The 27,041-nt window shown below is 40.7% G+C and overlaps 1 protein-coding gene across 1 annotated transcript in view; it reads left to right on the top strand.

Annotated features, from left to right (window-relative positions):
* Positions 1-27,041, top strand: part of galntl6 (polypeptide N-acetylgalactosaminyltransferase like 6) — a 246,903-nt gene that overhangs the window by 159,794 nt on the left and 60,068 nt on the right. The window contains exons 6-7 of the mRNA XM_036574903.1: positions 20,049-20,234; positions 24,346-24,529. Of these exons, the coding sequence (XP_036430796.1) occupies positions 20,049-20,234; positions 24,346-24,529 (370 nt within the window). The remainder of the gene's footprint in view (positions 1-20,048; positions 20,235-24,345; positions 24,530-27,041) is intronic.

The raw sequence follows: 27,041 nt of genomic DNA, 5'->3' as shown, positions 1-27,041 counted from the left end.
GAGTGGAATGGAGGAGATGTGGTGTGTATGGTTATTACTCAGTATTCCTCTGCTCTGTAAAATTTGGCCACTGCTGAAAGGTCAGGCTCCCTGCTGCTGAATCCACACCTGCCATCTCTCCACTGACCCAACACTCCGCTCCGAATTCTCCTCTAGCCTGAGGAAAGGGCTTTTCTGTCTCTGGCTGGTGATCGCAGTCCTCTCTCCCTCTCCTGCCATCCAGATGACTTTTATTCGTCCTGTTCCAGCTCCATCTGCTCCTCGCTGGCTGGGTAGTGGAGCCACTGGCTAATTAAGCCATTATTTAGAGAGACAGTCCATTATAGGCCTTCTTTTTGGCTCTTTTACAGTACTGAAAAATTACCTGGCCGGAGGTAGATGGAGCAGCTTTGGTTTTTCTGTGTCTCTCATAATTTTTATTTTTTACATTTTTCTTATTTTTAATACAGACTGTGAAGTGTTTCAGATCTATTCAAGTCCTTTATGTAATCCTCCTTCTGGGGGACTCAAGAGTCCAAAATGAATGTTTGCACTCATTCAGTGCTTGTTTATCTGCGGAGCACAACAATGAGATTTCAAGGTGCTCCGCTGGAAAAATTCACACAGCTGCTTTGTTTTGTTTGCTTTTCTTTCTTTATTTTTGTTTTTGCTTCTACATTTATTGAGCACTGGGCTTTTATTATATGTGATGTGGCTTATCTCTTTGCTGGTGTTGTTAGTGGTGGTGGTGGTGTTATTGCGCAGAGACTGCCTTCTCAGGTGGAATATTATTACAAATGTGTATGGACAACTCAACAGAAAGGCTGTTGCAAATAGTTTGTACTGATCTGTTCTGTATTGTTTGGGGCTCAAAATATTTTGTGAAAAGCAACCGATCTGCAGCATAATCTGCTTTCTGTCCCCCCAGGAGGCCACCACAGCAGTCATAAGCAGTGGCAGATCAGTGGAATTACTCTAACACATTATATAAAAACAGCATATTATTGTAACTCAATTCAAAAACAACTGGATTCTGCTAATCTGGGATGTACTAAAGATAGAGTATATTCTGTTGTTTTTACGTAACTGCAGAAATTAAAAGGTGAAATTAAAATGCATTTTAATCAGTGAGTGTTACCATTTTGGTTGCTGACATTTTACATAAACTCTTTGCACATTTTACAGCTCTCGTTACAGAATCACTCTAAAGAAACCCACAAACTTTCTGAATTAGTTGTGCATTTTTATTAGTGTTCAGCAACTCTCATCAGCATTCTCTTTGCACACTTTATTAGATGGTTTTCTCACACAAAGACCTCTAAGCCACAATTGTTGGTTTATGGCATGAAACCTGTCATTGTGTTGTAAAGTTTCATTACCATGTCAACACATTTATCCTTGTCTTCTTCGTTTGCAGTAAATAAATAAATGGCTAAAACCATGCAAATTGCTGCTTGTAAGGACATCACCTTTTCACTCCAACATGCCATCCTCAAATGTACAGTTCATTTTAAAGGAGTGGTTTGTGAAATGGACAGATAATGGGATTGCCCTCAAGCTGTGTGGCTGGTGTGTGAGGGGATTATAATACCTGAAATAAATTGTTGTTTCAATAACTTATATGGCAAATGCCTAAACTAGTTTATCCATCTGTTTTCGTTGTACAAACCAATAACTGGCTTTGCTTACACACTTTAGGCTGTCTGTTAATATTGATTAGAGAAAAGCTTTCAGGCAAAATGTAGCTCAGTCTCTTTGTGCTGCAGGAGCATTTAGGTGTATGGCATGGCAAGTACTTAAGCTGTAGACTTCCTGAGTCATCTTTCAAACATTGGTAGTCAATACACGAGATCAGTATTGTTTGATTCTGATTCTATACAAATAAAAATGAGTACAACAGGCATTGATTTCTACAGCAGACACGATTTGCATAGTGTTTTCTATGTCAGACATTGTCCCGAAGCAGTTTTCCAGAAGTGGTAGTCTACCTCCCTAATGAGTTTCACTGAGAAAGAAAAGGTCAGGAAAACCTCTGTACAAGAATGAGATGGAATCACTGAGAAGAACCAGGGCTCATAAGAAGGACCCATCCTCCTCTGGGCTGCACCAGATGTGCAGTTTAGTTTAGATACAGTAGTACAGGTTTACAAGAAAGATTAAGCAGATGCACTGAGATTATATAGAGGAAAGATCCAGGAGTTGCACCAGTGACCGTAGGGAAGAAACTGATTTTAGAGAAGAAACTGATTGTGTGTGATGTTAGACATTACAGTATGGTGGACGTGTACACTGTTGTTTATTTTCGTAGCCGGCCCGGGCGTGAATGTTAGTCCTGCCCTGTGAAAACATTAGCCATCCCCATGTTGTTTTGCTCTCCCCTAGAGACAAAGGTACTAACCGCCTACACAGCAATGTACATGCAAGATGGCGGAGTGCAGTAGGAAATGTTCAGGTGAGAGCGACCTTCCAAATATTCCTCCTCCAAATATTCCTTGACGTTGATAAGGCTGAAGTTGGCTTCCTCTTCGCATTGTCCCATTCCTCCTTAATTACTCGTGCATCAGTTCCTTGTGCAGCAGTTCTGTTAATCACCTGAATATAACTCCACTTAAGGTGGACTGTGAAAATTCAAACAAAAAGCTAGTGAAAAAGAAGCTGACTTCAGCTTCATCGAAAGAGTTGAAAGGCATGAAAAGTATGAGGAGGTTGCTCTGTTTCTGCAGGAGCACACATACAGGTTCACTAAGCTGTAAGCTATGTTTGGAACACACAGCATTATGGTGAATGTAGTCTGGGCAGAGGCCCTTCTAGGTTGAGCCATAACAGCTTAGCTAAAAAGGGAAAGCAGATGGCAGAGAGTTGGCAAAGTAGCACATATATGAGTGCACCCTGAAATCTGTGAAGTACATGAGTGTGACAGGACAGAGCATCATCATAGTTTTACTCAGTTATTGCCTATGACCCCTCAGATTCACACTTTATAAACTATTTATTAAAACCCTGACTAAAAACAGTTTTCACTAAACAATTTTTGAGCCTAGACTTTTAGACTTATGCTGTGTTTGAGTTCTGCACACTGACAGGAAGGATATTCCATACCTAGGAGGCTTTTTAGGAAAAAGCTGTGCCCCTTACTGAGATTTTCATCATGCTATGAACTGATAAAGGGCCTCACCTTTTGATGTGAGCTGGTTTTGCAGATCATAACAGGTGAGACGTAGATGCTACAGAGGAAGAGCTTTGTGGGTCATAAGTAGTATGCCAGAGTAGTATTTTGTAATCAGTGTGAAGTTTAACTGGCAATGTAGAGTCTGTAAAATAGGGCTAAAATGGGCAAACTTTATGGTTCTGGCTGCTGTATTCTGGAGTAACTGGAGCTTGTTTAGACACTTGTTGGGATATCCAGACAGCAAGGCATTGCAGTAGTTTAGCCTATAGTTGGTAAAGGCATTCTGTGCATTACCTGAAGAGCTACTAAATACTTTTATAGGTTGTAAAATGCTGATCTACTAATATTACCTATATTTTGCCCAGCACTTTACACAGCTAATCTAGGTTAAGTAATCTAGCTAGACTTCTTACAGATGCTTAAAAGCCTTTGAAGGTTAACATAATCAGACAGCTTGCTTTTGGTAGCTTAATCTTAACTGTCCTTTACACAGTCCTTAGTCTTATTTATTTGAAATCTGTCTTCTGGTTTGTCCGATACTTACAGTTGTGTGATCAGCATGTAAGTACAAAACTGATGCACTGATTAAAGAAAAATAGCAATGGTCCTAGAACAGGTTCTTGTGGTACGCCATACTTTATTTCTGTGTGTAAAAAAGCTTCACAGTTTATAACCTAAGTTTATGTAATGTAACATTCTTGGTTTGATTAATGATTTTTATTTGGTAGCATACGTGAGAATAGCCCAACTACTGGAAGTCTGCCCTTGAGTACTAATCTAACACACTTGGCTCAGATACTCCAGAAAGCCAGAAGTAGCTAGGTCTGTTCTAGATCAAGGTTGGAACTAAACTCTCCCTGGTCATGCACCTGAATTTAGAATATTTTTTAAAGCATCTAACCTACATAAAATTGCTAAGACCACCCTTCTATTCAACAAGTCATCTCTTAATATCTGCACACATACAATATAATGCATGAATATGCCCATGTCTTTGGATTCTCATTCATATTATACTCTTGTGGTTTTAAAAGCCCAGCTCTTCATGCTTCAGTGTTTATTGAACAATTAGCAACCAGCCAACCAGCCAAAACCAGCAGTGCTGACATTAGTTGGTTATTATATAGCGGAGAAAAATAGAATGTTATAATAGGATGTGCAAATGAAATGGCTCATAAAGGCACTAGATTCATGAGACAGTCTCATCATAGAGGGTTTCAAAAATGTACTCAGGCCACTGGTAAAATTCACACACTGATCGAGATGACTAGCTTCGTGTCATCTGTGCCGCTGTGCTTCTCAATGCAGTCATTTGTAAAAAAAGCAGCCAGACAGAGATTTTTTGGACACAATTTCTCTGTGAATCTTAAAGAGCCATTCATTAAATATCTGTATTTTACTTCAACATTATCAGAGGACTCGATTTGCTCAGGCTCTGACTATCATATTTGTATGCTGAAATGAAATAGCATCATATCTACAGTCTGCCATTGTTCCCTAGTGTTTTCTTTACTGTTGTCCATCACTGATGTCTCATATTTCTTCAAGTCCCAAGATATTTTTCTCAGCCCTCATCAGTTGCAGACTCTGGCTGCTCTTGTTGTTTGCTCAGGCAGTTTGCTGAAACATTTGTGTTGATCTAGCAGAATAGCATTGTCCGTGTTGTTGTGAGACACAGTCTGAAAGCTTAAAGGCACTCATGGGCTGTGATGCTAGGCCCAAGGCTGTCTGCAAACTAGTGGGGAGAATGTGATGTGCTTGATTCTCCATGAAATTTCTGCTTACATGTCCTCCACTTCCAAGCTACTCATGGCTTTTTCGATGTACTTTATTGTGATGCAGTCCCATATTTATTTCAAGATGACACACAAGATATATTCAGCTACGTTTAGGGAACAGTGTCTAGAATTTCATGTTGAAACATCATTCATTACCCCAAGTTTTCCATGTGCAGAACTTTGGAAAAAATGTAACTTTAGAAAAGCTAAACATGGTTTCTGGAGGATGTTTTCAGCATTTTTTTTCTTATAAGGCTTTTTAAGTTCACAACAAATTGGCGGCTGTTGCTGAGTTGTTTCCCTTTCTTCAAAGTGTTTGTTTGTTTCACCCATGAAGACGTTGCTGAAAAAGTTGTGCTGCCAGGAGCTGTCACTGTCCTCCTCCCTTGCCTTCTGATCAGCTTTCCCTCCATTGCACTCTCCAGCCTCCCTATTCCCTTTCCTCGCCTTTCATAAGCTCACTCCACCCCCTGTTAGCCCTCAGATATCCCATCTGTGTACTGTGTGTATGTCCAAATGATGGGAGGATGCAATGCAGGGGCAGCTTAGACGAAGCTCTGCCTCTATTTGTACGTTTTCGTGTCTTCTAATGTTGGGAAAAGAGTGTCCTTTTCTGAGTGAAGCTTGTTTTGAAAGCCCACTGTGTGCACAGTGGCAGAGTCTAAAGTCAGCGCCCACCACTTCCTCTTATTGCACATCTCATGTGAAAGGAAAGCAAAAAGCATGTCAGGGAAGCCGGACGAGTCTGTGTTCTCTGATTGGCCTGGGTGGTATTTTTCAGCACACAGGTTCGCAGTGGTGTCTTTGGAGATGAATGAGCTTGTCTCTTTTAATGGAACTGCATTGACCGGTCGCTGGACCTTTTAAATGAAGCACAACTCATGTGGAGCCGAGCATTCCACAGAATGAGGGACATGAATGAGTATCCCACAGTGCAGCAGAACGAAACTGCATTTAACCCCTGCTGTAAACAAACCTGCTCGGCACTCTGAGCTTTCCAGTAAGAAGAGACGAGGAGGCTAGCCGAGGGAACATCACCTCTCCAGCTGCCTCAAATTACAGCCTGGCCAATTACCCATGTGCCCTTTGATTGGGCAGGGACAGTGGAAAAAGCCCCCAAAAGATGTGCTTGCCTTCACCAGAGCAGAGCATCGGCTCTCTTTATCTCCGCAATTATTCCTGCTGCTCTCCACTGTGACATGGAGGAGGCCGCCAGATCAATACGGCCCAGGCAAAGCCTTTGTTCTGCTTCTACAGCCATCACTGCCTTTCAGACTCACAGACCACATTGCCATGCACAGACCTGGTAACGAGAAGAATATCAATTACTCTCCTCTCAACACTTGGTCTATCTCCTGGTCACAGGGGAACATACACAGCTCTCACTTGTGATTTCATTCTTCACCTGCCTGCAACATTGTCTTGCACTTCAGAACTGTACCAAGTGGCCATTATGCTGCTGTGAAGCTGGCTTTGTACACTAGGCTATGTGTTGTTGTAAGATGTGAAAACATGTAGCATGTAATCACAATGATGGTTAAAACTAATAGTAGATCAAACAACCAAAAGCAGGTGTTAGAATAGTTAATGGCAACAATGTAATGCCATCGATTTCTGTGCTTGAATGGGCAGTTGCATTGTCCATTTGAGTTCTGTTCAAAGCTGCTTATTGACTCTTGGACCCAAACAAAAATTGTAATGAGCCCTAGTGATTTCAGTGTACTTTGCCCACAATAAGCCTTGTACGATTTACATATCTATAACCATGTCAAAAGGAAATGCTGTGGGAAGTCTTTCACTCCTATTACAGCATTGTGTTGCACAGAAAGTTTCCATCTAGAGATCTGTAGCCTTTCTTCTGTTTTTCTTGTTCTGTTGTTGTTTAGGCTCAGTTTCAAATGTATCATCTTCCATTTGAGATGTTTAATGTTGCACTGAAGACAGAATATAGTTGCAACTAAACAGAATCTTAGCTGTGGTGACACTTTAAAAGACTACACCACTTTGAACCCTCTTTGACCAGTGGGTGTCCAATTAAAAGTTGTAAATGAAAGCGGGTGATACTGTTAGTGAAAGGGGCTTTATCCCATGGTAGTGGATTCTGAAAGAAAGATTCATCACATTTTTCTCAGATAAAAACAAGACTATCTGCCCTTTTCCTGTTCTGGGCCTGGAGCCTCTAAGCAAGTCTGATAACAAATTAGGTTGTGAATGTTATCTCATTCGCTTTGTGTTCAGTAACGATGTTGATTTCCATTGAGGTTACGCTCTCAGTCTTTTTAATTAGCTGGCGATGTCTTGAGGCTGATATGTACTGGTCCGTGCATAGTGTTTTGAAAGTGCCACATTTGATGTTATCTTTTTCTTGGTTTGATTAAAGGCTAACTGATCATGCTTTTACAGACCTGAACTAAATACGCCCCCCCAATAGTCTTAACAAGTCCCAGTGGGCATGTATTCTACAATGCTGTCTAGATTCTGACGTCTGTACAGCTTCACTGTGGAGATGAGCTGAGTCAGATTAGTTGCACATCGGATGTGAAGAAAGAGGGCAGTGCAGGAAATTCAGGAAATTTCTTCTGCAGTTATTTCACTTTAAGAAAGAACATGACTGACATGTGCTCAAAACATGGTTCACATTCCACATATTCTAAAGTAGTGGCACCATTAGTCCAGTTGTTGTATTTGGCTCAAAATTGAGCCCAGTCTACCCACTTTGTGCTGCAGAACTGGCGCACTGGTAAAGTAAAACTGGTTGTGGAGTCGTCAGACATTTCTCTTGTTTTGTGTTTGGGAGTCCCTTTGGATTTCCAGCACTGGCACGCAAACCTCATTTTCATCTCCTCTTTAAAGAAGCAATGTAATAAATGGGAATTGAGTCAGAACAGTGATCTCGCTACAGAGGCGAATTTATGAGTGCTTCAAGAGTGTGTGCGTCTTCCCCAGAGAAAACGTCGACTGAGTAAATTGGAGCCAGCAAGGAAAGTGGAGGAGGGAGGGGGACAGTGGGTTTTCTTTTATTCACAAACCGGCCCCTGGCACACTTCTAAAACACACAGTACATTATGAACAAAGGCAAGTGGCAACGGCGTGCTCTGGGTGGCCATGCTTAACGATTGTTTTATTCCAGACAACGTATCTGCGCACTGGGGGCCGAAGCAAGCTCACTGACTACAGAACCAGCAGCCACTCTTTCTCTCTTCCTCTCTCTCACACACACACACACAGGGAAGCGCCTGCTGTGGTGGGTCCAATACAATAAGCCTGTACTGGTTCGTTGCTGTCAGCAAGGCAGAAGGAATATGTATATGTGTGTGTGTGTGTCTGTATGTTTGTGAGTCTGTATGTTTACTTCGCAAAGGTTTTGGGCACCTGAGAACATAATATTTTAAAAGAAACTGTTTATCTAATCAGTGCGCTTATTTGCTCAGAAAAACACTAATATTACAATAAATAAAAATAATAACATAGTAAGTAGTGATTGTATGTATGTCAATGAGTTAATTTCCAATCCTCTCCTTGTGGCAGCCCATTATTTATAGTTATCATCCAATACCTTGTTTGGCTAAAAAGTTAAGTTAAATCAGATGTGATGGAATTAAATAAAAATATATATGAGTCAATAATAATATAAAACATGAGAGACAGAACTGAGTACAGATGACATTTCTTCATTTTATGTCATTTATTTAGTCATTTGTTCACATTAAATGTTAATATCTGAATCGGAAGTTCTCAAGTCTTGGAGCTTCTTTAAGGCTTGTAGTCTGAGGCCCCACCAGGTCCCTGGCAGTCAGAGGCCCTTGGACACAGGCCCCTCTGTTGTGCTGTTGTGATTAAAAGCACTGAGATTTAGGGAATGGCAAATCTTTGTTGCTTGTATTTGAATGTATACATGTGTGTGTGTGTGTGTTTACCCTTTAAGTGCATGTCTTGTACATGCCGGTTCCAGCAGTGAGGCATCTGACTGCAGCAGCACTAGACTTCTGAGAACTCACTCAAGCTCCTCATTTTTTCCCTTTACACACTATGCTAGACAAACAGAGGATGTGAGTGTGTGAAGACCTAGTATAGCAGAAAACACTGTAATCTCCTGTGATCTGCTATCAGCTAATGCAGGGGGAGGTGGTGGGCCTTCACTGCAAACTTCACTGATGGATCAGTCCACTTAGAAGTAAACTTGTTCTGTTCTGCGTATCGATGCTGCCTCATTAAGACATGATTGCAGGGACGGTGGTTAATTTGGCCTCTCTGACACACTGGGATCTTAAGAACACACTCTAATGAAGCTCGCATTACAGGGACTCTCAGCTCGGGCCCTTTTAATCCAAATGTAATATGAATGATGGAGAAATCGGTGGAGATCCACAAACTGGCTGTAAAAACTGTCAAGATTCTTTAAGCTTTTACTCAGCTATCAGCCCTAATGGCAGAGCACAGAGGAAAGCCCCAGATGAAATCATCCAACCCGCTGGGGAGGGAAAGGCTTAAAACGGTTTGCCTGTGAGCCATCAAATGAGCAAGCATTGCAGCCCTTCATCACGGCTTGTCAAGGAGTTGCCTTTGGCGTGCGGAACTTTTTCCCCTTTTCTCCATAACTGTTTATTTGCCACTTCCTTCCTCACCGCTAGGCCTGCCAAACATCAACACCGATGATTTATGAGCTCATTTAATCAACCACTCAGAGCATGGAGAGAGCAGGAGCGAGAGAGAGAAAAAGACAGAGAGAGGGAGACATTCAGCTGGGGTGAGAAGTGAAAGAGAACTGTAAGGGAGGCTGGATGGGGTTAGTAGTGAGAGAGAGAGGGCTGGCGGGTGAGAACTACAGTGTGAAAAGTGAGAGGACTGTAAGAGAGAGATAGAGTGTTGAGGGCAGAGATAGTAAAACAGCCTAAGACCGAGAGGGGAAAAGAGAAGCAGAATAGAGAGTGAGTAAGACAGAAAAGAGATTTTTTTTACCCTTTCGTTCAGATTTGGCAGATGACTCCCTCCCATTCCGCCTCCAAACCAGCTCAACACAACAACCACATACTCCAACAACTCCCTCAATGCTGCGGAGTGCATGCTTTTAACAACAGCATAACCGAAAGTTTTTCCTTCTGATGCTCTTCTCTCAGCGCACAGTTAAAGCCCAGCACTCTGGCAAGTCATACGGAGACTGTCAGTTTTATCGGGGCCGTGCATTTGAGGACCAGGCACCCTGGGAACTGATAAAGAGAGATCGAGAGAAAAAGAAAGAAAGTAAGAGAGAGTGGTGGAGGGTCACAAAGAGAGAGAATGGTGTAAAATAGACTTAGCATAGAAAAGTGCTGAATATACTTTTGCTTTGGCAGGTGACTTTGCCAGAATTAAACACCCGGTGAGGATGTGGCTGTGAGTGTGAGTTTGGCCACTGGCCTGAGACAGATGAAGATGAGAGAGAGAGAGCGAGAGAGCGCCTCTGGCTCTTACACTTCCTCTTACTGTTGTTTGACATTCACCAGGGAATGGCCCACATACTCTCTCTTTCAGCCTGCTTACTTTTATGTTGGATCACAGCTGTCCTGCTGGGTTTGGCCTGCTCATAATTGCAGTAGATGTTCTGATGTGTTGCTGGACTCCTGAGAGAGGCTGTAGTGATTGTCATTGGATTGCCAGTTTTATTATAGTGCTGTCTGAAATAAGAAAGTGGCTGTGCAGCATTTTTCTGCTTGCACTCCACAGCTGCCTTAAACTTTTGTCAAAGTTTAGTGAATTTTAAACTTGGTGGATAGTAAGTCTGCTGTGCATTTTGGTTATTAACAGATATTGTCAGTTGTTGAAAGAATCAGAATAAGAATCCTTTTTCCCTCAAGATTTACAAGGAATTTCCTAAACAAAAATATTTTTGGTGCACAAGTCATTTTATCAGGCCCCCTTACAATATTGGAGCCCTCTGTAGTTGTACAGTTACAGATGGAATACAGTTTATAATTGCAGAACTACAAAAATGTGCCTGTATAATTAGTGGAGCTGATAAAATGGACAATTAGAGTGTACTTGGTGAAGTGGCTGGTTGATGTACACATGTTGTATTGCGCAAAGTTCTTAAGCAGATTGTTTAGCACCACCTAAATAGACATTTTTTTGTATTTAAAGCATTTGTAATTTTAAATAAGATGTGATAAGGTCTGATAAAGGCAGGTCTTTTCCTAGTGTATCACTCAGTTCCTCTTTGAAACTGCACCACATCCAGATGCCCTTGCAGAACTCTAGGTGGTTGAAATTGAAACTGTATGTCTAGTAATATGAGAAGCTAAATCTCAAAGGACCACATGCCACTAAGACCCTGGGTGGAAGTCATTTGGGGACTGAAAACAGCACAAGCTTTTTGTTTAATATGAGCACTCACTGGAGTATGACAGTTCTGACACTTCAGGGTCAAACTGTATTTGGGGTTGTGTGATGATATAAATGGGGTTGCGTGAGAAATTGTGCTTGGTATGAGGGCAGGGACCTGCAGCCCGGTAAGACCACTCTCCCCCCCCAGCCTGGAAAAATGCAGTGGCCCTTTTTTGGCCATTGAATTCACAGAGGTTAAATCAACAACAAAATGAAACTTCCATGCTTGTTGGGGCGAAAAGAATTTTCTGATCTCACATCTGGGTGGGACACTTTGTCGCACAGCAGCGTCTTTCACATCTAGTCCTGAAGGGCCACATCACTGGACATATTGCTTCCTCTGATGCAGCTCATAAGTCGGTGTGTTTTTAGTGGTGCCTCACAAAGTGTCCAATTTCACCAAAGTTCAGGTTGATTCCGTAACGATTATATAGAGAATGATTCAATACAACGTGCTATCAGTTTCACCACAACTCGATTTGATTCAGTGACGATTTTTTAGGAAATAATTTGGTGGATCCTGAAATCTCCAATTTAATCACAACTTGAACAGTGTGCTTCAGAATTATTTATATACTTATAATTGATTAAAAAAGTCAACGCAACTGAATCATCGCCTTCAGAGTGTAGCATCATTGTAGTTTTACACTCCAAATCATCAGCTATCAAGCTGCACAAGTTAAAGAGGTATGTTGTAACAGCAGTATGTGCAGTGCTGTAGGCCTCCTGGAGGCCAGGTAGGCAGGAGTGCTGACCTGTATTAAGCAGAGTTGTGTTGTATGCATGTTCATTTTTGTGTCCTTTCCCATCTGCACTGCTGAAAGGAGAGCACCGTGTAGCTCAGCTCTGTACATGACAGGCCTGTATGGGAGGGAACAGCATGTCCTCGTCTGCCTCGCGGTCCAAAAACATTCTGCGCCTCTGCAGACTGCTTACGCACCCCCAAGGCAGCCCGTTGCCTTAAAACCCTTTCAGCACATTTGTGTTATTGTGTGTAATCCAGAGCCTACAATGTGTCTAATCACACATGCACACGCACAGCACATCTGGGAGGCAGTGATAGGGCTCATGCAGGTATTAATGGTCTGCATTTGAATCCTGCACGAACAGTCGCCTCACCACGGCACGACTCCCACTGCCTCAAAAATGAACAAATAATATTGTGTGCAAAAGATAAAGTTTCCCCGCGCCTTGCCGCCAGAGCCGAGCTGCCAGAGCAGGGCTTTACTGTGCCGCTGAAGCAGGTCAAACACATTAGCCTACTCCCCCATCACTGCGAGTCAGTACCTTTATTCCAACCTTTTCTTTCTCTCTTTCATCCTTTGACTGTTTCTCTTCCTGTTTTCATACCAGCAGAGGGAGAGATTTCTTTTTCTCTGGTATCAACACATACAAGCTCAGTGAAGCACACTGCAGTGAATGAATGCATTTTAATAGCGACTGCCAGCCCTGTTAACTCACAGCAAGCGCACAAATGTTATTAAATTATTTCTAATTGGATTTGCAGCTTGTGAGGTTGCATTGTTCATTTAGAGTATATTCAAGCTATAAACGAAATTCAAACACAGTGGATTGTAGTGTGGTAAACGTATGCTGTACAATAGAGGCACAGGTGGGGTTTCTACTATGTCTGGTTAATATTCAAGAAACACAGGCCAATTCAACAATTCAATTAAGTGTTAACAGCAGGGAGATCTTAAGGGACGTTAAACATTAATGCCCTTGAATGGGGCTGGGAGAATGGAGAAACAATTCTGAGATTAGATTAACACATCGTTGCTGCTGAAACACACACGCGCACACAAACACATGGGAGCTTAATCTCTTTCATCACCACAACACCATATAAAGCAACACATCATAGCCCATATATTATAACTTGTTTTGGGAGAGCAGCACTTAGCCATATTTTTTCTTGAGCTTTTCTTTTTGTTTAGAATTATTGGTACTCCCAGTGACTTGCTCCCATTTGACTATAAGTAACAATGCAATATTAATAATTAAGCTTCTAACAAGAGACTGAAATGTATATTGTGATTATACACGATAATGAACAATATTCTACCTTGCTCAATCTTCCACTCTCATCCACATTCTGTCCTATTAAAAGCTTGATTTTTTTATATGGCTGTTTCGGACAACAGTATTTACATTTGCATACCATCATCAACTCAGTATTAGTGTGCTTATTTGCTTGTTTGCAGTTAGAACGTCTGCCTGCATGTACAGACAGATACACCAACAGAACAGTTGGTTTTAGGTAAGTTGGGTTGAGATCAGCAATCATTCACTGTAGTGTTGCCCTCTCCTAAGATAAATGAGGTTTTTTCATCTTGTGGTAATTGTGTAAACTTTAAAAGTAGATTTGTTATTTTCTGAGTAAAATATTTCTAATGCTCTGAAATTCTTCACAGTAAGAGAGAAAGTGTAAATCTCTGATTCAATCTCATCTCAAGAAGGCAACCAGGTTTTTTTTGTCTTCCTTTTTGTATGGCTAGACTGTTACTGGGTCTGTACTTTATCAGAAATTTCTACTTTGGGTCTCTGACAGTGAAGAAATATTCTGCTAATTCTTTTTTTGTTGAGGGCCCAGTAGCATTGTACTTTGGATTATGTTTTGATATCATTGTCCAGAAATTCCATAAATGTTTTTTTACCTTAAATTTACTTTGCTTAGCAGTGCTGGTCAGGCTACTCTGTGTTATTGTTAGTTAATTAGTTTTAGAATGCATTTGCAAAAGAACTGGGTTTAGAGCTGAATTCTTGGGTCCTCACTCACTAGGTGCTCTAAATAGGTATCGTCAATAAAAATAATAGCCTAATTTTACTAAACATACATTTGATTATTTTGGCAGAATTCTGATTGCAGTGTACTGTACTAGCTTAAGCTAATATAGAAACTTAAGTTAGTAAGTTAACAAAGCAAGAATCTTTGACATAAGTTCTGTTGACTTACTGTTAGAAGTTCACTGAAAAAAATAGGGGAACATGGTAACCATGTTTGTACACCAGATTTATATCTGAGTTCCTGAGATATGGACTTCTTCTGCAGATTATGTTTAACTATCTTCCCAGTTTTTGATTTTGTTGTGGCCAGGTACCACCTGCTAGCTAATTCAACCTCTGAAGTTTTACCAAGCTAGGACAGTGATCGCTAGCAATATAACACAATGTCATTGGACAGCTCAGTGCACTTGGAGGATAATGCTAATTGGCAATTCCTTTACGGCAGTTATCAAACGTCTGTGTTGGTGGTAGGTGGGGGGTCAGGCTGCTGTCCTTCCTACACAATGACAAAAAGGCCAAGGTCACAATGCTTTCTTGGACTCCTGGCCACAAATATCTGTGGCATTGGAGGCTTTGAACTCCCGATAATAGGGCTAATGCTTCGTTGCACTGTTCGGGAGCTTACAGTTCTGAAAGTATTTACGCATCAGGTCCAGTTGCTGCTGTAACTCGTGTTCTACGGAGCACAGCAGTACCAGATCATCTGTGTATGGAAAACATTTAACTTTAGCATTTGTTTATGGGATGCATTTACTCCAGGGGCTGCAGATTGTTCCAGTAACACTGCAGACTCAGCTTTGGATACAAGCCCGCAGATACTTATTTTATATCCTACACCATTAAAATTTGATAAAGTAGCCCAATGTGCCTAATCAAGAGCCTTCTTAAAATCAACAAAGCATGCAAATATTAACCTTTCATTTTTTTGGATGTACTGGATAAGTAGGGTGTGTAGAGTGGAATGTGATTTGCAAAACACATATTTAGTTGCAGTTGTTAATTTTTTTTCCCTTGTATTGCTTGAGTGCTTTGTCTCAATTCAGCCTTTTGTGGTTGCTTTTATTTGTGGTTGTATAGCTGTCTAAGTGTTATACAATTTCACACTGTTCATCAAAGCATTTCTTTGTTTTGAAAGGTTCCGCTTAACTACAGATTTATTATACATTCCATTTAAATGTTTCATTCTCTTTTGCATCTCATTTTTCAGGGTAGAACTTTATTGTTATGAATGTGATAAAGATACTAATCTCAGCAAAACTGACTGCATTGTTGAATTAAGACAGTTTTGAAAGCTGGCTTGAAATCAAGATTGATTCGGATGAGTTAGCAAGTTTGCTCTATTTTCTTTGGCTGTTGAACTCTCTTAAAGAGCACATTTATTTGTCAGTGGTCTGACAGTAAATAGAGATGGCACTGATCCAATGCTAAATATTGATGAAAATTCTGGACTGGATGTAGGAAAAAATATTGATGAATCCAATCCAAACGTTTAACAAATCTTGCCTGAAATAGCTCTGTGTAATGTTATGCTGTTAGTTGTGTATTTCTTCCTGTGGGGTAGTACAGTGTTTAAGCAGTTTGTGCAAAATAGGCTACTTTTAGATGCTCATCTTAAATGAAGTATAGGAGCGATACTAGCATCAGCTGATACTAGTACAGATAATGGTTTCAGAATCAGTACTGGCATCATAAAGTAAAAAAAAAGTGGTATTGTGGCATCTCTAGTAGTAAATGAACATATGGAGGCATGATCCATCTCAATAATGACATAGCCGACTTCAATAGACACAGTCTGTGCAGTAAGTGAACCAACCTACAGAATCCACTCAGATTTAGCATGACCAGGCCAAGGCCTTGATTGAGCTGTACTAACTCCGTATGATTCATATTTAAAACACAACTGGTAGTTGATTTTGCTACAGGGATTAGGAATGTAGATTGGGTTATATGTGGTCATTTTTATGGGTATCTGTAATGTCACAGTGAGCTTGTCTTGTCAATACAATCCCCACACGGTGACTTACGATTCGATTCGGTTACGATTCAGAGGGCTGCGATGCAATTATAAAATGATTATCGATGCATCTCGATGCATCTTTTATTTTCTGTACATCATTTCTATTTTCTTACTGTCTGAGGACTTGGTAGTTTTAAAGCAAAGTATTTGTAATGATCCATAATGAATTTACTTCCAATATCTTTTATTAATAAATCAAATGGAAGTGATGTGGCAAGTGAACTAGAAGGCTCTCATTCACTGCCTTTGGAGCACATGAGACACTGCTGCCACTCAACTGCGATAAAATGTGCAGTTACGGTGAAATAAGATCCAGTGGTAGTGGATGACCACGCAGCGCGTTACAGCCGTCCTACCCGTTTTTAGTGACTTTATAACTTTGTTTTTGGTCTCGATGTAGAGAAAGGGGTGGGGGGATAGCTGTGTCAGTAAAATATCTTCTAGACGGGACGTGTGAAACATAGGGAGAAAGCACTGTTTCGGAACGACTGAGAATTGGCGTGCAGACTGCAGGTCACCTAGCAGCGACGCGTTATTCGCATTTATAAGCAGCCCAGTTGGTTTCCTGGCAAGTTAATTCTGCTACGAGAGACCGTCAAACACTAAAGTTGTGAAGATGAAGTCGCTTCTCTTCCGAATTTTGTCGTTCCACCTTAAATGGTGCCGCATCTACATTCAGCGCCTCAGTCAGAATTTAAGGTGGAACGGGAAAATTCAAACGAGAAGCGACTTCAGCCTCGTAAGACAGCCGAATGTTGAGAGACATTTTACAATAAACTGCTCTAGTTTTGAGGAAAAGTTTTCTGGCGGAGATGGGAGGAAAGCGGCTATAGCTAAAGCTTAAAGCAGAGCAAAGTAAATCTGCGCTCTCGTTTATATTGTTTAGCCTATACTAGGACATTAACACATACTGACACATACTGGACATTAAATGTTTGATTTTTGTTGAAAGGACAAAATGGCTCTTCTTATCATTTGTGTTGTGACTCCTGACCTAACCTGGCTTTAATGCAGAGGGAGCCGGTCGGATTTCTCACTCATCCAGTAGTGTTTTTGTTGTGTGCCGTCACAGACTGTCCGGGCGCTGCATTTACCCACTTCCAAGTTCCGCCTTTTGCGTTCCGTCAACATTACGTTATAAATTAAATATTTAGAAAATCTATTTTTGGCGTTTTTTGAAAAATCGATTCAGAAATATTCACGTCGGCATCGCGATGCATCTAAGAATCGATTTTTTCCCGCACCCCTACTAAATAGTGACCTAACCTGAGTCTCTTCCATATTTAGCAATTTTTTTGTTTAATGGTAGGTGAGAGGATTCTCTATAGTCTAATGGACAGTGACTGTTAACATCTGTTTGCCATGTTTCCATTAATACAGTTATGTTGTGATGATGTTTTAAGGAACTCTAGAAGCTTTAGGTTCCTGTGATAAATGAACAGATGCCCTAGATATTCCAAGAACTTGTTGAAAGAAATCTCATGAGATACATTTTATTGGTTAGACAGAGAAAAAAATACAAAATATTCAGGAACATCTCCAACAAGACGTGGTAATAAGCATGTACTTTGCACCTTCTGTAAAGTATCTGGACTGAGCTAACATTCTTTTGGTTTACATACATCACACTGTTGTAGTGCAGGAAAATTCTTATACGCTGGTGGGTGGATGGGCCTCTTCCAAGTGCCATATCCTTAAGATATTCAAGATCTTCAGCAACAATTTGACACCTTGTTTCTGTTAGTGAGTGATGTCGTGATTGCTTATGTTTTTAAGCAACTTCAAGGGATTTTGACTCCTGTGATGGATGAATAAAAACACTACATATTCCAGGAACTTGCTGAAGGAAATCTAATGAGATTCATTTTGTTGGTTAGACAACAGAACATTCAGAAACATATGCTTTCCAGTAAAATGTACTGGTCAAGGTGTATGAGATCATACAGGTATTCAACAATCATTTAAGTAAGACAGATTGCAGTTTGAAATATTGGAAGAGTCTCTGATGATGTCTTGATTGACTCTGTTGATGAATCTTTTTAAGTCTTTTCTGGGGAGCACAGTAGAGATTCTTGGTGAGCCTTTTCCACTACCTTTTTTCAACCAGTCTACCTCACTCTATCCTCCTGAGCACAAGTCATTTGTACCACTATGAATGGCAATGTTCTAATGTAGATTGGCAGAGTAGTTTCAGGGCACTGTCTGTAGTTCTGTGAGGCAATGTTGGCGGTGCTAGTTCTCTGACTGACTGGCTGCTCTTAGTCTGCATGCCTGTTCTTAGATTTTGAGGCTGACTATGCTCTGATTAGACTGGTCAGTTGCTGGCTGAGATTTTGGATTAGAGTGTCTTTCTATTGCAACATTCTGTTTCATTTGTCGTTCAGTTTGGCCCTGCTTCCTTCACTATCATTCTCCTGAAGATTTTTTTTTTACCTTTTTCAACTTCATGATCTCCATGCTCAGCAGAGAAATACACTGCTGGATGCACTCCCCTGCAGACTGGAGTGTATGAGTGGTGTGACTTAAGCCCTTCATTCCTATTTCTCCTTGAGTTAAAGTAGAAAAGCACTTGTTTTTACATACACTTAAGTATCAAAAGTAAACAGTGAGTATTTCTAGCTGTATTATCTATATTATTTTAATAAACAATTTCTGTTAAGTTGAAAATAGGAGTATAAAGCAGTAAGTATGGCTTCTGGTAATCTTGCATGCTGGTGAAGAGCAGTGATCCAGTTCACCATACAGCTCTTTACCAGCAACACAAAGTAGAAACATCACAATGGAAAAAGAGTAGACAAAACAACACCAGTACACAGCCTCAGACTCCACAGGCAACATTACAGCCGTCTCACATTTTTCTGACACAGCTGTAGCTGTACAGCGATGGCTATGTGTTTTCAAAATTTCAGTTCATTTCAGTTCCTTTTCTTTATACTAGTGATCTTTACACCAAATGTAAATTCTAGACCAAAACAGGAACCAAAAGTCAGAATGCACTCAGCTGAAATCTGAAACTGAAAATTAGCAATTTTATTTATGCTTTCAAGTTAGAGATGACTTAGAGTAATAATGCTGACAATACTTAAAATAATAATCGCCATGTGGACTAATTTAATGTTAAACAGCTTGTTATACAGTATTAAATATTAAAAGTTGTAAAAATTCTGAAAATATAATAGTTAATTATTTCTCAAAGGCTGAATGCCCCTCTGCTGTAGCGATGGAAAACAACTTGGTTTTTAAAAGCACATGTGCAGGGCTTTAGAACTCCTGCCTAACAATCTGAAGTAGCAAGCAAGTCTCATCTCATCTCATCATCTAAGGCACTTATCCTCCTAGGTCCTAGGTCTGGAGGCAGGAAACATCCTGGACAGGTTGCTTTTTTAAAAGCACATGAGCTTGGCTTTAGAACTCCTGCCTAGCAGTCTGGAGCAGCAAGCAAGTTACTTTAGTATTGGTCATTATAGAAGAAACAGCAGTGAGCCCCAGGAGGATCTAACAAATGCATGTGTTTTCATTAACAACTTTCAAAACAAGTAAATTACCAAAAAATTAGGTTTATTACCAAAACATATTGACTGCTAAAAAAGCATGTAAAGACAGTGCTGAACACAGCTGCAGTGGGCCGTGTTTGAGTGTTTGACTGTTGATCTGCTGCTGCACAGACTGTTTGAACATGTCTATGCAGGAGGGTGAAAGGAACAAACAACTTATAATAGCACTTTTTCTTGTTATCATTATCAATCAAAAGATTTGTTAACTGTTAGATTTTAACATTTCATTGTAGACCTGTTGAATCTTTTATTCTTTTTGCCCAAACTTTTTGGCCTTTTATCTCTTTCAGACAAAAAACTTATGCATCGAGTGTATCTAATGAAATACTTAATTTAATCAGAAGCTCATTTTTCTGTTGCTAATGTCTCTCTCTTCTCTCTCTCTCTCTCTCTCTCTCTTCCAGAGCACCTGGGGGCTCGTCTGGAGGACTACATGTCCAAGTTTCCGAAAGTGCGTATTGTGCGCACTAAGAAGCGCGAGGGGCTGATCCGCACGCGCTTGCTGGGAGCCTCCGTGGCTAAAGGAGAAGTTCTCACCTTCCTGGACTCCCACTGCGAAACCAACGTCAACTGGCTACCACCTTTGCTCGGTTTGTCTATAAAAAATCTAATGGATAGAGAGAGAAAAAGTGGTGGGGGACGTGCTCATCTTTCTCTCTCTCTCTCTCTCTCTCTCTGTTTCTCTCACTCCCTCTCTTTCTTTCTATTTCTCTTTTTGGTTCCCTATCACGGTGGAAAAACAGCTGCTACTGGAAAGCACACGCACCTTTCTTCTCCCTTTTGCTTATCTCTCTCCTCTGAATCTACCAATTTCACAAATCAAATGCCTTTCTTGTTCAAAGCCCTGCACTCCTGCAGTTGGTTGATAAAAAAAGAAAGAATCAGCTTTTTCCATACTCCTTTTGCTCTCTTTCTCCCCCCTCCCCTCCTATTCAATGGACAACACTATATAGTATTTTACATCCTGCTGAGGCCTGCATGTGGCCCTAATGTGCCCAGCCTTCTCTGCATGCATCTCTGCTATAATACCTGCTATACATGCCTTTGAAACACCTATACCACTTTCATCATCCACCAAGCTCCCCATGTATACCATTCACATGCATCATTCACATTTACTATTCACATGAACAGGCGTCATTGCTGCAGTAGCACTTTACCACATTTACCACTGTTTTTATCAGTGAGAATATCAAACCTCTTCATGGAGATTTTGCCACAGCTCACTAAACACTGATTGGCTGAATTCATCTAAAGAAACTGTGCTTGCCTTAAATACTAGAAACATTTTCTAGTTTCTGCATTAGCCGTATCTGGCTCTTCTCTGAAAATACATTCTGTCGTAGCAGCTGCTCTGAGGTTGGACATGTTTTTCAATTACAGTCGTATGCAAAAGTTTGGACACCCCTAGTCAAATAGTAAAACGTTGATTTTCTAAGTCACATGTGTCAAGCTCTAGTCCTGGCAGGCCAAAACAGTGCTGATTTCAACACGCTACCTCATTAAACATACCTGATTTAGCTCATCAGCTAATAAGCAAGGCCTTCATGAACTGAATTCAGAGCGTTAGATGAGGGTAAACGCTAATCTCTGCAGCACTTTGGCCTGGAAGATCCCCAGTTTGACCTGCCTGTTCTAAGTGATAATACGTTAACACATCCTCTACAGAGCACACACATTTAATGTAGAATAACTGTTTATTTGCTAATTTTAACATGAAATTTAACTGGAATAAAATAGAGAGAGAAAAAAAGGTGGTGGAGGTGCACATCTCTCTCTTACTCTCTCTTTCCCTCTCGCTTTCTCTTTCTTTCTCTCTCTCTTTCTATGTCTCTTTTGGTTCCCTTTAAAGGTGGAAAAAAAGCTGCTACTAGAAAACACACACACACCTTTTTCTGGCGTTTAGTTGATTTTCTCAGTGAAAATAAGTTACATCCTCTTCTGCATATTTAATACACAATTATTCTTTATTTGTCCAGTGCCATTTTTTATTTTATGTTATTCTTTTTTTCCAATATCTTAAACTTAGCAAATAAAATAAAATTTGCAGAGAAATGCAATATGCAAGTTTGTTCTCTGTAGAAAATATGATCATCAAACAATAAAACATGTAATTTGACCAAATGTGTTCAAACTTTAACAAACTACAGTGTATTGTACAACATAATTTTTGTTAAAATACTTATGTTTAAAACATGTTAGTTTATTTATTTATTTATTTGTTGTGGTGTATATACAAATTTATTTATTGTTATGTAATCAAGCTATTAAACATGAGCTGGTAACATTGTGACACATTTGTCACCGTCACTTTCAACCAGTATACTTTCAATCAGATACAACAACATAATCCAGCTCAGTAGCATCGCCTTTTAAAAACTCAACATTATGTAGCGACTCTAGATCTAGATAAGAAAACTTCATTTCTCATTCACTTGAGTGCAAATTTTAACAGCATTCTATAGAGCTTGTCCAACCTAGCAACACTTGTTATGAAAGAATCCATTTCTGGGCAGAGCGTGGATAGGTCAATTCAATTCAATCTGTCCACCCACATGATGCAACGAGGCTGTTGAGTGAATCCATTTCCCTGCGTGTGTTTTTTTCTCGATTCTTAATTAGAAATGTTCTCTGTCCTCTCCTTTTGTTGACACTGCAACTGAGCAAATATCCTGGGTATTGAGATTGAGGCTGCTTAAGAGCCACATCTGAAATGGGGGAAGAACAAAGCAGAGGATTCTTCCCGAGTAAGCACAAGCATTTTTGGAGAGCCAGAGCCAAAAACAAAGACAGTTGAAAATCAATAGATATGTTTGTGTGTACTGGCAAGAGCCTGCAGCCTGTTTGTGTGCTTAGAGCTATTCAGGAAAAGCCTCTTCTCTGTCTGTTACACTGCGCATGTGCGTGCACATGTACACGCACACACACAAGAGAAGATTCTTTCCAAACAGGATGTCTGTTGGTATAATGTTGAGGGGATTGATATTTTCATGATCTTGCATCATACCATGAGATTTTTAGGCATTTTTTTTCTCCATCACATGATATTGATGCAATCCAAACAATCATTCTTGCTCGAATATTGCTCAGGGAACTCACTTACAAAGGAAAGTAGCTGCTAAAGGAGATAAAGGCACAATCTGTCCCTGTGGTGACTGAGCATAAAATGCTGTCTCCCAGCTTACAGCCTACCAGGTTTGGGTTTGGAGATGCAAAGCACACTTAAATGTATGTTCATTTTGCATCTGTATTGTCTGTGGTGCTCTCTCTCTCTCTCTCTCTCTCTCTCTCTCTCTCTCTCTCTCTCTCTCTCTTTCTTGCATTCTCCCTGTATGTATCTCACTGTCTCCTTCTCACAGTCTTTATCTCTCTCTCGCTCTTTCTCTCTCTATGTGTCTCTTGTTCTCTCTCACTTTCTCTAACCCTCTCCTTTCTCTCTTTCTTTCTTTCTTTCGTCTCTTTCTCTCCTTCTATTTCTGCCTTTTGTCTTTCACTTTTTCATTCTTGCCCTGTCTTTCTCTCTCATGCTTCCTTTCTCTCTCACCCTCTCTTTCCATCTCTCATGCTCTCTCACTTTGCCTCTTTCTCTTGCTCCCTCTCTCTCTTTCTGTCTCTCTCTCACACACATTCTCTTCCTCTTTTCCTCTTTCTATCTCTCTCCTCTCTTTTTTCTCTCACCTCTTTTTTCCTTCCTCCTCTACACTCTGTCATTCTTTTTCTCTTACTCTCTTTCCCTCGCTCTCTCACACTTTCTCTTGTTCTCTATCACTCTCACACGTTTCTCACTTTCTCTCTCACTCTTTCTCTGTCACTCTTACACACACACTCTGACACTCTCTTTCTCCTTTCCTCCTCTTTTCATTTCTCCTGTTCATTCTCTTTTCTCTCTCCTCTTGGTCTTTCTCTCTCACTCTCTTGCTCTGTCTCTCTCTTTCTCTCTTTTTATCTCTTCCTCTCTTTCTCTCTATCCTGTCTTTCTTCCTCTTTATTCTCTCTCCCCTTTCTCTCCCTGTCTGTTTGTCATTTTTCCCTCTTGCTCTCTCACTCTATCACTGTTCTTTTCTCTCATCCTCTCTTACTTTCTCCTTCCTCTTTTCTCTCTTTCTCTTTCTCTCTCTCTCCCTTTCTCTGTCTGTCACTACTTTGCTCCTCTCTCTTTCCGCTGCTCTCTCTGACACACGCACACTTCAGACTCTTCTTACTGTCTCTCTCTTCTCTTTTTTCTCTTTGTCTGTCTCTCTCTCCCTCTTTCCATCTCTCTCTCCGTGTGCTGGTAGAGCAGTAGTGTTGAGGGAGTGTTGTGGGTGACAGATTTGGGCCAGCTTTAGTGGTGGCTGAGTGGCGGGGGCTGTGGCTGGAGGCCGCGAGTCGCTCCCTCCATGCCTCCATAGACCAAACCCACTTTGAAGCTGTGTAATTGTTTCTAATCGCTGGGCGGCCGTGGAGGCTTCAATTTCACAGGGCCTCCACGCTTGGTCGAGTGCAGTGAAAGAGGCCAAGCAAGCTGGGGATGGACGCAGACTCTCGAGACACTCAACAGTCCCCCCCTTTTCTTTTCACACCATAGGAAAGGGATATAGATGATGGATGTAGCGGCCTTGGCTAACATTGTTTCACTTCCCTTCTTCTGTCTCTCTCTCTTCTTCTCCCTCCCTCTGTCTTTCTCTCTTTCTCACTTTTCATCCTCTGTCTGCTCTGCAGACCAAATAGCCCAGAACCCCCGAACCATTGTGTGTCCCATGATTGACGTCATTGACCATAATCACTTTGGATACGAGGCTCAGGCTGGGGACGCTATGCGAGGGGCCTTTGACTGGGAGATGTACTACAAACGCATTCCCATCCCACCCGAGCTCCAAGGGGCAGACCCCAGCAACCCATACGAGTAAGTACACTTGCAGGAGTGTGGTTGTTTGGAAAAAGGGAATTCCATTAAAGCGTTCATATTCATGTTCTTTTTCTTTTTTCTTTTTTCCAAAGTCCAGTTATAATGTTTGTGTAGTAAATCATTTTCACATGGGCGTTTTCGAAGCTCTCTTTATTGCTTCCAATTAAACAGGCTGCTTTTATTACTATGCATTTAAGTCTGATATATGTATTGAGCTCTGTATATTGGCTCAATCAAAAAGCAGTCCAAGCTAAAATGTACCAAAAAAAAAGAAAAGAATTAAATTTAGTCTGAAATCCTCAGGGATGTCATAAATTTGAATTTCAGTCATCGTATTTGGATGTGTGGGTCCTTTAGAAGGCTACAGTAATACATTTGTTTCTCGACTGCCAGGAACAGTGTCACACAGCCTCCGAAACCCCTTGTAGATTCGGACTCAATCAGTCACATGACTTCCGATCTTCCCGCAGGTGATAAGACTGAAATGGACTCAAAAACTGAGCGTTTATTCATTGTTGTGTATTTCGTGTATGACCTTTGACCTTTCGTTTTCTCGTCTCTGCCCTTTGGATTTGGTTGCGTTTGTCTCTGATTTTGGATTATGACCACTTGTCTGTACCTTCGACCGTGCTACTGCTTTTCCCTTTTTGGATTGTTGCCTTGTCTGATCTTTGTATCTTTTGTGTGCCTTCTGGATCTGAACTCTGCCTGGTTATCAACTACGACTTTGAACTCTGTTTCAGTAAAGCCCTTTCTGTAAGTTACATCTGCGAGCGTCTGACCGTGCTTGAAACCTTACAAACAGCACAACATTTAATTATCTTCCCCTCATCTTCCAATCCAATAACCCTGTTATAGACTGTCTGCACTAACAGTACTCCAAATCACTTTACTATGAAAAAGCAGGTTAAACAACTTTAAGTTAAAACTTTGTTAACTTAAAGTTGGTCAGTCAAAATGAAATATATTCATGGTTTTTACATCCCAACTATGAATTTAAAGCATGGTTTTGCTATGTAATGGCTAAATATGGACTAAGTGGAATGCGGAGAGAGTGGTATATTTTAAATATTGTAATATATACACACACACATTTTCTAAGCCGCGTATTCTTCTGGGTCACTGGAGCCTATCCCAGTGGTCATTGGGCAGAAAGCAGGAAACACCTTGGACAGGTCACCAGTCCATCGCAGGGCAGACATAATTTTTTTTCATGATATTTTACTACTACTACTACTTTAATGTAGTAAATCACCACAGTTTCACATTGGTCTGGAACATCATGATGCTGTAGGGCAATAAAGCTCTACAGCATAATAATAACACAGTAAATAAACAGAGGAGTGTGCATATGAGACAAAGACTAAGGCCCAATCCCATTTCCCATTCATTCATAGTCCAACAGTACTAACGCCTGAAGTATCAGAATGTAACTGCTGCTCCATTTAAGGTGTAACGGGAAAACTCTAACAAGAAGCTGGCGAATAGCTGACTTCAGTTTTATATCACCAAAGAATTAGGGGTGGGGATAGTAAATAATTGTCACCCCCCTCTTTGACGGCATGGTCACCTACAGAGGGTCACCCACAGAGCACCACTTTGTAGTCTGTAATGATGTAATGCTCTTTTAAGCCAAGGCCGGACGAAATATCACAGTATGTCACAGTATGCTTTTCTGAGCATATTGTTGATATCATCACTGCTTAAAGAGCACTGCCTTCGTTTCATTATAAAGAGAGCATAGTTAGTCCTTTTTAATTGGATTACTGTATGTTCAGTGCAATATATGAAACACTGAATAAATATCACTGTATGTTTATTTTTTGTGTGTTCCAACTTATTACAATTTATCAGATGTTGGAAAAAAAAAATATCATGACCTGTTACTGATATTGCATTTTTGCTGTATCGACTAATCCTAAGCTGCGTTCAGAATAGCTCTGAACGTGAGGAGAAGTGGGTGAACGTGCCCCTGAACAAAACTGGGGATGAAGTATATCAGTTGCAAACAAGCCATGAATGAATAAAGGGATGTGTTGTCTTGTGTTGTGTTGTGTTGGTGGGAAGGTCACAGAGTACTTTTGTGCTTGCTGGTCAAGTTCACCTGAAGTGTGATAAGCTTTTCTACAGTAGCAGCAGTAGCAAGTGGAAAGTTTGCACAGTAAAGCTAAGAGTTGAGTGCAGGAGGGTGGACGCTGTTCTTTGTCATGATTATCTCAACATGACATTTTCTGTTGCTCAACTCAGGCACGTAGTAACATAAAAAGCCCTGTAAAACCATGTCTGTGATAATCCATCTCTGTTAGTGTGTGCAGGTCGGGTCTGCTTCAGGTTTCAAACTTGCCAGTTGGGCCAGGGTGGATTGAGTCTCAAAGTCACAAATGGTGGTTTTTTGTTTTTTTTTGGGGGGCAATTTCATGCTGGTTCAGACCTCTATAAAAGCTGTGATTTGGACCTGGACCTGGACATTTTTACCCTCTTGGATGTATCTGGAGCTGTGTGTGGGTTA

The sequence above is a fragment of the Colossoma macropomum genome, unplaced genomic scaffold (genome assembly GCF_904425465.1).
Source record: "Colossoma macropomum unplaced genomic scaffold, Colossoma_macropomum, whole genome shotgun sequence".
Classification (NCBI taxonomy): Eukaryota; Metazoa; Chordata; class Actinopteri; order Characiformes; family Serrasalmidae; genus Colossoma; species Colossoma macropomum.
This window is presented reverse-complemented; position numbering and strand designations above follow the sequence as displayed.